Here is a 9,321-nt window from a genome sequence, read left to right as displayed (position 1 = left end):
AAATTTCAAGAAAGAGTTTACAAAAATAATAAGATAATAAAAAAAGAATACAAACAATAAAAAATACAGAGTAGAAAAAAAAGAAAATAGAAAAAACAGTAAAAAAAAAATAAGCTCAATATGGAGGCCAATTGGCCGAAATATTGGGAAATTCTGGAACAAGAAGGAGATAAATTGAAATTGCAGAGTTTTGAGAAATTAAAAGATAAAGTGCGAGATTGGCTTCAGTATTATCAAATAAGGGAGGCTTACAATTTGGACAAAAAAATTGGCTTCCAGGTGGAAAAATCAAAATTGGAAACAGAATTGCTAGACCCCAAAACTAAGATACTTTCAAGAATGTATAACTTGCTGCTGAAATGGAACACCCAGGATGAAACGGTTAAATCGGCTATGATTAAATGGGCACAAGATGTTGGACATAACATTATGTTTGCTGATTGGGAACAGTTGTGGACCACAGGTATGAAATTTACGGCATGTAATGCCTTAAGAGAGAATATTATGAAAATGATATACAGGTGGTACATGACACCAGTCAAGCTTGCAAAAATCTACCATTTGCCCAATAATAAATGTTGGAAATGTAAAGATAATGAAGGTACATTCTTTCACCTTTGGTGGACGTGCCCAAGGATTAAGGCTTTCTGGGAGATGATATATAATGAAATGAAAAAGGTATTTAAATATACCTTCTTGAAGAAACCAGAGGCCTTTCTCCTGGGCATGGTCGGCCAATTGGTGTTAAAGAAGGATAGAACTTTTTTTATGTACGCCACAACAGCAGCAAGAATACTTATTGCAAGGTATTGGAAGACACAAGATTTACCCACTCTGGAAGAATGGCAGATGAAAGTGATGGACTATATGGAATTGGCGGAAATGACTGGCAGAATCCGAGACCAGGGAGAAGAGTTGGTGGAAGAAGACTGGAAGAAATTTAAGGACTATTTACAGAAACACTGCAAAATTAATGAATGTTAAAATGATGCTGGAATGAAACGAAGCGGTTTTAGTAACAATGTTAAAAAGGAGTATGTAAAAATGATTTATTAAATAGATGAAATTATAAGGATACAATATGTCAAGATAAAGAGCTAAGATAAAAACAAAGAGGGAAAGGATTTGCTGAATTAACCATTCGAAATGGAATACAAAAAAGGGAGGTGTGAGGAGGTCAGGGAAACAAGTGAATGAAAAATAAGACATTGAAACATTTTTCAAAACATTTTTTATAAAGCATTTTCACAACTTTTTTTTAAAAATGTGTCTAGATTCTACCAAGGTTGTAGTATAGTAAAGGTGGCAAGCTGGAGAGAAGGTAAGAGCCATGGCTGATTTCTGCTAGTATCCAAGGCTGTGGATATGGGAGAAACAAGACCCTATTGGGGTGTAAATCCTGTGTACCCCTCCATCCTAGGCTCAGGTTGTATATATGTGTAAATAAACCATATATCATAAAGACACCACAGTCTCCACTGTGCTTCACTTCCAAAAGGATACGTGAACCCTGAGTGAGTGCCTGGAACCCCTGGAATCTCACACTGCTGGGAGATTGGTGTGGTATGCAACAATAGCATTCCCTTCCTGAAATATAGATTAATTGGGCACAAAGACAATTAAATGGGAAGCACCAGTTATTTCCAAAGGGAACATCAGTTCTTCACAATAGTCCTTTCTCTGGGCTATACCTCTCTGGTCCACATCTGCAGCCTCCTTGAGGCTGAAACAGGTCCTTGAACTTTGATGATGCCTCTTGCCTGGATGGAGGATGGAGAGTGTGTGCAGATGGCTTTCTTGTGGCTGCAATGTCGCTTATTGTAGTCCCATAGGAAGCTCCCTTATACAAAATCAGACCATTGTTTGCCTACACTGACTGGAAGTTTCAGACACAAGTCTCTCCCAGCCCTACCTGGAGATGCCAGCAATTGAACCCGGGACTTTCTGCATGCAAAGCAGATGCTGTACCCTTGAGCTATTGTCCTCCCAAGTGGTGGGTGAGTCAAGGTCAAAAAATGTCAAAAAATGCGCTGTTGCTCCACCCACCAAACACTGCTGCCCACCAACCACTTGCAGGCTGCAGCCCTCAGAAGTTTGCACAAGCCCGCTCACCCTTTGCAGGCTGTGGCTTTGCGGGATGGAGGAGGCTGTGCCCTTCCTGATAGGGGAGGGGGCATGAGCCCTCTCTGCCTATCAGGAACCGGATCCTAGCCTGAACCCTGCTTTGGCAAATGGGGATGCAGGCAAACTTGGGCTGTGCTGGGGGCGGAGCCAATGGAGCTGATGGTGGGCCTCCCTCGGATCTGCCCCTTGCCCGTTTAAGCAGCCAGCACCTGGGGCTCAGCCTGTTTGTTCCTCCCCCAGATAGCAGTCCCTGTGGGGGTCACCCTATTGGATGTAAGTCTTAGGAACCGCCTCCTGGATTGACCACGCGTCACTTCCGGCAAGCGGGCCGGAAGTATTTAGATTGCCCCATGCCCAAGCCAAACCTCTTTCATCTGTATTCAATAAACTTGTGGCTTGTTTTGACCCCAAACCAGTCTTATTGGTCTCTTATTATACAGGCTGGGGTATAGGAAGTCCAATGCCTGGCCCTGCAAGAAGAAATCTCAGGCCCTCAGGCTGAAAACGTTTTCTCTCACCAATGAAGGGTTGCCATATCTTGAAGAGCAAAAAAGAGGACAGCCTGAGCCGCTGCATGTCCAAGCAGGGAGAAGAGGCGTGTGGGGCTGCTGTCACACCTGTGTGCCTCTTTCCCCGGCTCGGTCCAGCCACTGCATGTAGAGCAGCCCAAGCCCGATCTGCTTACACCTGAGCCAACCCCCCTCCAAAATAAAAAGACCCCAAACCAGGACATTGCCTTTAAAATGTAAACAAAACCCCTGATGGGCATGTTGGCCCCTCAAAAGAGGACATGAGGACATGTCTGGGATTTCTCGGACACATGGCAACCCTACTCCAACGTAAGCTTTGTAGAAGCAATCATATGCATTGCTAGGTTCAGTGCTAATAGTCTTTTCAAAATTGAAGAAGAAATGCATCCCCGAGATTTCATTAGCAGATAGTGGGTGATGGACATCTGCCAAATTTAATTAGGAAAAGTTGAGCGATTGAGTAGACATTTGTGCTGGGTAGAAAGACTGAGGTGATACTGATGGATGAACATGAGACAGAAGCATGATTCTGTTGCACAACAGGACATGTCGTCCTGAGAATAATTAAGCATTCTTAATTGGAAACATGGCTGCATCCAAGAGATTTTATTGACTTCCATTTTATTTGGCAGTATTTATGTGATACTCAGAGTACTGAGTCAGCTTTCAGGTTGCTCTGTTACTGCAATTGAATACTTGAAGAAAGCTGCTAGAAATGTACTGCTCATAAGAACATAAGAAAAGCCCTCTTGATTCAGGCCAGTGGCCCATTTAGTTTAGCATCCTGTTTTCCCAGATGTTCATGAGAAGCCCAAAAGCAGGAAGAGCATTTCTCAAGTCAGAAACTCGATACGCTCCATTACATTCATCATTATTATCAAACTGAACCAACAGGTTTTATTTTTCTAATCTTACAAATAATAACTTGAGCCAACAAGCGTGTTTTCTTTAACATTGATGAATTAACCACAAAAGCCAAACAGAGCAGCAGCAGAAGCACAAGCCACACTGCTGAGTTTAGGCTGCTGTCAATAAATTAAGTATTAAAATAATCTAGTCGCGTTGACTTTGGAAATGCCATTTGCTACTTATAGATACAGAATCGTGTGTACAGTGCCAAGCCTTCCGTTTCAGTTATGTGTTTCTAAATCATTACCAAATTCACAGGATGTTCCAACATTCCTAAATCATTACCAGAATTCACAGGATGTTCCAACGTTACCAACAAATTAGTTTTGTAAGATTGCCACCTTTGTTCTGGCAAAATACAGGATAGGGCAGGGTGGGGTGGTTGGGGGTGATTCCCCCCCCCACCTGGTGCTGAAGTGACTCAAAAGCAATCCATTACAATCTATTGCAGCCTAAATGGATGACCCCTCTGGAATTTAACACAAACACATGCATGCACGCACGCACGCATGCACACACACACACACACAAATTTGTAAATCTGTCTGTGCTTGGCTACCCAGAGGTTAAATGCATGTCCTTTCCCACACCCATTCAAACACATGCATTTGGAGAGGATCCCTAACTTGGCAGAGAGGGACAGAGACAGAAACAGAGAGGGAGACACACACACACACACACACACACACACAGAGAGAGAGAGAGAGAGAGAGAGAGAGAGAGAGAGAGAAGACCTGAAATACAGGACAAAACTGAATCAATGCAGGACACAGCATTTTACAATGAAATACAGGGGAAATCCTGTATTATACAGGACAGGTGGCAACTCTAATGGTGCCATGCAAAACATTGCTTTTCATGTGGCACAGTCTGAACCTGCCACTTAAAAGCCTCCTACAAAGCAGCTGCCAGTCTCACATTGGCACCCAATTCCTTTTGTTATTGGACTATCTCAGAATAGGCAGGTTAAATAAATGCCACATCTATAGCAGTTGTCAAGGACAGGCTGGATGAGGAGGAGGGGTGGGAGCCTGCCTCCCCAAAGCCCCCTAGGAGGGCTCCAAAGATGATACCTTAGAGTCTCGAGCCTGGTGGTGGGATGAGCTGGGAGCTGCTAGAAACAGGAGACTTGAGTCATCAAGGGACCTCAGGAGAAGGAGGGCCCTCCAGGACAGGATTAGAAGCTGAGAGTCACAGCATGCATACCGACAGTCCCAGTCTGCTTTCTTGGTATGGCACAAGTGGAAGTGTGGATAAGCTCCTACGCTGGAGTAAACACACACAAGGATGTGCTGGGAGATCACTGAAGGTTGCTTTCAAATGTCAGCACCTCCCCTGTCCAATAGTAAATGCAAACCCAGAAATGAAATGTAAGAGATGATACCTGTTACATAAGGGATCTGGAGCTATATTATAAGTTTTGCATGACAATTGGTTTGTTCCTGAGATAAGAACATAATAGTAGCCCTGCTGGATCAGAGCCAAAGTCCATCCAAGTCTGCCACCCTGTTCTCATCTTGGCTAACCAGATGTCCATGGGAAGTCCATGGACAGGATACGAACACAATAATCCTTAATCCTGCTAAGTACAGATAGATTCACAGCAACCAACTTGGGAGAATCAGCACAGCTGATGCTGAGTTTTCAAATAAGTGACATGCTGATTTAGAATCTCAGTCACTCAAAAAAGCACAAGCAGTCTTGGGAAAAGATAACTTTTGTTGACATCCTGAATTGCTTGGCTTATCCCATAGGGCCCCTTGGTCCAAACCAAAGTTCAGTGAGATTTACGAGCGCTCAGAGAGCTTGGGTCCATATTCCAGCATCTCATTTTGTGCATTTCTTCAGTTTTTTTCTCTGTTCCACTGCCATATGCAAAGCTTCCAGGATCATACGTTGGTTATTCAGAATATTGTATTCACTCAGTTTCACTAGTTGATCGTACTCTTCGTCAGTGAATGTCAGGGAGTAAGTAGAGTAAGGGGTACAGTTACTGGAGACATCGACTTTGCCTTCTTTCATTTCTGATGGAGAGCGTTTAACACCTATGAAAAAATTGCAGTAAGGTAGTGCTGTAAGAATGGGATTTACCAAAATTAAGTTCATACATGCATATTCAACAGCTGCTAAGGCACACAGATTTCCCGTTGAAATTGTTCTGTTTGACTGAAGACATGTTTTCTTCTCTGTGAACTGCCCTGAAACCTCCCAGTATAGGGTGGTGTATAAATTCTACTACTACTACTACTACTACTACTACTACTACTACTACTGTTTAATATGCTACTGGTACTGTTATTGAGGCTTGATACATCAATGCTAGGAAATTAAGACCCTTCATATATTGTACAAGGGGCTTTTCTGCAGTGAATAGCAAGCAATTATCTCTCCCCCCTCTACTTATATCTATCTATCTATCTCTATCTATATATCTTTATCTAGAATTGTCATCAGGACCACAGCGCACAGGGAGAATAAGTGTATTCCTTCCATCTTCAGCTATGCTCTGCACCAAAGTCCTCCTTGGCATGGCTATGAAGCTTAGGATAAAAATGGGAGCTTTCCCCCAAAGTCTTATAGACATCCCTGGGGGTGGGGGAAGGTTGTGGATTGTGGCTGAAAAAGGAACTGATGATTTGATGACAATCTGGGGTCCCTGTGCCTCTAGTTCATTAAATAAAGCAGGGGAAAGAAACCAGAATTAGTTGCACACTGTGCATTTTGTGAAATAACTAGTTTGGCCATTGCTGACAACCTTGAAGAAGAGGAGGTTCCATTTACAACTCTGCTGTAGTGTTAAGAGAACAGTTTTATTCAACCAAAAACAAAACAGAAAAAGATGAAAGACAGTGAGATCTTGATGAAACAGCATGCCTCACACCTCTGATCCAAGGAGATGATCAAGGCATTTTCAGGAATTGATCAGTCTAATGAGGAACTGAGGAGGTTAAGGGGTTCCATGAACCAAGTTTATGAGCATCACAAATGCAGAGTTGTTGAACAAGACGCCTAGTGCAAGGTTTTATTATTGGTATTATTAGTGTGCTGGTGGCTGATCAGCCACCACTACCTGATGATGAGCAAACTCTGCCACCTGCCAGTGCCAACCAACTGACTATCGCACTGCCTCATGAATACAGATTTAACTTATTTATTTATTCAATGTATTTCTAGCGCACCTTTCTCCCGAGCTGGGATTCAATCAAGGTGGTTTACAACATTTTAGAAACATCCATTATAAAATACAGAATAATCAAAACAACAAACTAGTTAAAAACGATAATTAAAATACATCACAACATATCTAAAGCTAGCATTTTAAATATAATTTGCCCTGACAGCAGCCCAATGATCAGCATTGTCTGCACCTTAGTTTCCAAAGGCCTGACCTAACAGGAAGGTGTTAGAGAACAATGGTGGGAAGGATTTTAGGAGGCAGGTCCATTCAACTTCAAAAGGCCAGTTTAAGCTCAGTCAATGTCAGCTAGACTTCCCATGGTAAGGCTGGCACGGGCGGTACTTTCTTTGAAGCTAGACTTCCTTAGCTGTGCTAAAGAAGATGCACAGTTGTGGGTCCTCATAAGATATATAACTGAGTTCAAATCTGCAGATTTTGTCATTTCTGAGGACAGACGCTTGACTCTAGTGGTTTTTAGAGGAATTTATTTGCTTCCAAAATGTGTGGGGAAAATGGGTTTTCTGTGTTTCTCCCTTTCCTCTGTTATCCTCTTTCTCCTCATCTGTAAACATGTAGATAATAAACCACTAAACACAGAACTTTATAAGTATAATGTACTAATAATACTAATAATAATACTAATAATAATACTAATAATAATACTAATACTAATACTAATACTAATAATAATAATAATAATAATAATAATAATAATAATAATACTGGCATACCAGGTGCTTTGTAGTAACGAAAGCTATCATTCACTTGTGGGAAAAATACTAATATTGGTGCTTCTGGATTCTCTGCATTGTCAAACAAATAGCATTCCTTCAAGTGTTTGTCATCTTCATGTATCACAGCTTTGGGAAATGGGATTCCTTGTTCTGCACAGTACTTGCATGACTGTTCCAGGGGCTAGGTGGAAAAAAGTAGTAGTAGTAATAACTATTATTACTTATACTCCACCCATCTGACTGGGTCACTCCAGCCACTCTGGGTGGTTAGTAATATAATAGTATGCTAAATGTGGAAAGGCTTATTTTAAATTCAGTACTCCTCATTTCTCTGTACAATTTCCTTCCAAGAGCAGACACCTACCAGAACTCTCTTTGAAACTCCCCGGGGAAATGTTAGCTACTAAGAGGTAACACAAAGGACTCATATGTAGGTGAGGGATCAGGGGAAATTATTTCATCCTGTCTCTGCACAGCCTGTCCTACGAGAAACAATGTCTTCCTTGTGTCCTTAGGCTCTGTGTTAGTAGTTTCTCCTGAACATTCTGTGACATTATAGCAATTCAGATGTCAGGGCAGGATGATTCACAGTCAGAGACATTTACAGTAACCCCAGCCTCCAACTTATTCAAGGGCTTTCTCCTAGTCTTTTCTTACTCCTGGAGCTTGTTTCCTGAATCAGTCTTGCTCTCGTCTCTCAGCTTCCTCCCTACCTTCTTTTCTAGACCTCCTCTTTCCAGTACCTTTCCTCTTCTCTCTCCTCCCCCCACAACTGAAACTTGCCTTAGATATGTCCGAAGGAAGATAGGAGTTGGAGGGAAAGGATACAGGGCCCTTGGACTGTGATATAGGGACTGTGATATAGGGTACCTTGGAAGTCAAACAGAATCCGTTCTTGAAGTCCGTTCGACTTCCAAAACATTTGGAAACCAAAGCGCGGCTTCTGATTGGCTGCAGGAAGCTCCTACAGCCAATCAGAAGCCATGGAAGCTGCGCCAGATATTCAGCTTCTGAAAATCGTTTGAAAATTGGAACACTCACTTCCAGGTTTCAATCATTGAGGAGCCAATTTGTTTGGGAGCCAAGGCATTCGGGATCCAAGTACGACTGTACTTAGCTATAGCCATCATTTATGATACTCATCATAAAGAGATGGGCAGAAATGGGAAAGATGCATTTCTCACCAACTTCTGTGATCCTGCACTGTAATTTAGATGTATGATAATGTCTGCCTTCCGCTCTTTTCTCAGTAAAGGTGCAACGCTTGTATTGATGAAGAATCCAGTATCTACTAGTGACAAGTACTCTTCTGTTTGAGTCAGCTGATTGGGTGAAGAAGCATCGAGTATAGTACCTAAATGGCAAAACAGAATCAGTTTTAAGTGGAACAGAGTAAGCTCGAGTTTTCATTGCCACAGAGGCAATCTTCTCCAACCTGGAGTTTTCTTTGTTCCTACTCAACTTTAAAGAAGAGCCGTACTTAGAAATTTTCTCCTACAACTTCTCTTCTTCAGTTTCAGATGTTGAGTACTTTACAAATATTGTCTAAAGTTTCAGTTATTTGCCTAAGGGTGGAACTATGCTTTGCTTTAATAAACACAGGCCCCCAAACTAGAGCTGTCCAGTAATGACTCCTAAAAATTCTCCACCTATTTTGGGGCAAAGAACTTCTCCAATGGTTTCTTGGGTGTGGGGGCTAACCATTGGCAATTGCAATAGCACAGCTTCTGTCTTTTTTCCTAAGATTTTTTGCTCTTGCTGTAGATAGCAGTGGCAGCAATTGCATGGCATCCTGGCCACCATTTTGCATGCTACAAAATGCCCTGGACCTAGCATCATTCCAAAG

General features: G+C 42.1%; 1 protein-coding gene across 3 annotated transcripts in view; it reads right to left on the bottom strand.

Moving 5' to 3' along the window:
• Nucleotides 1-2,755: 2,755 nt before the first annotated feature.
• The window catches only part of LOC310759501 (cytosolic phospholipase A2 epsilon-like), a gene marked incomplete at its 5' end in the record, with an annotated part of 35,578 nt that continues 29,012 nt past the window's right edge, over nt 2,756-9,321 (bottom strand). For all 3 annotated transcript variants that reach the window (XM_083606815.1, XM_083606817.1, XM_083606816.1), the window contains 3 exons: nt 2,756-5,608; nt 7,473-7,656; nt 8,660-8,829. In XM_083606815.1, coding sequence (XP_083462941.1) covers nt 5,391-5,608; nt 7,473-7,656; nt 8,660-8,829 — 572 coding nt within the window. In that variant the 3' untranslated portion in view covers nt 2,756-5,390. The remainder of the gene's footprint in view (nt 5,609-7,472; nt 7,657-8,659; nt 8,830-9,321) is intronic.

Source organism: Podarcis filfolensis (genome assembly GCF_964270895.1).
Source record: "Podarcis filfolensis genome assembly, chromosome: 1".
In the NCBI taxonomy this organism is placed as follows: Eukaryota; Metazoa; Chordata; class Lepidosauria; order Squamata; family Lacertidae; genus Podarcis; species Podarcis filfolensis.
Note: the sequence above shows the minus strand (reverse complement) of the source record. Positions and strands in the feature narration are given on the sequence as shown.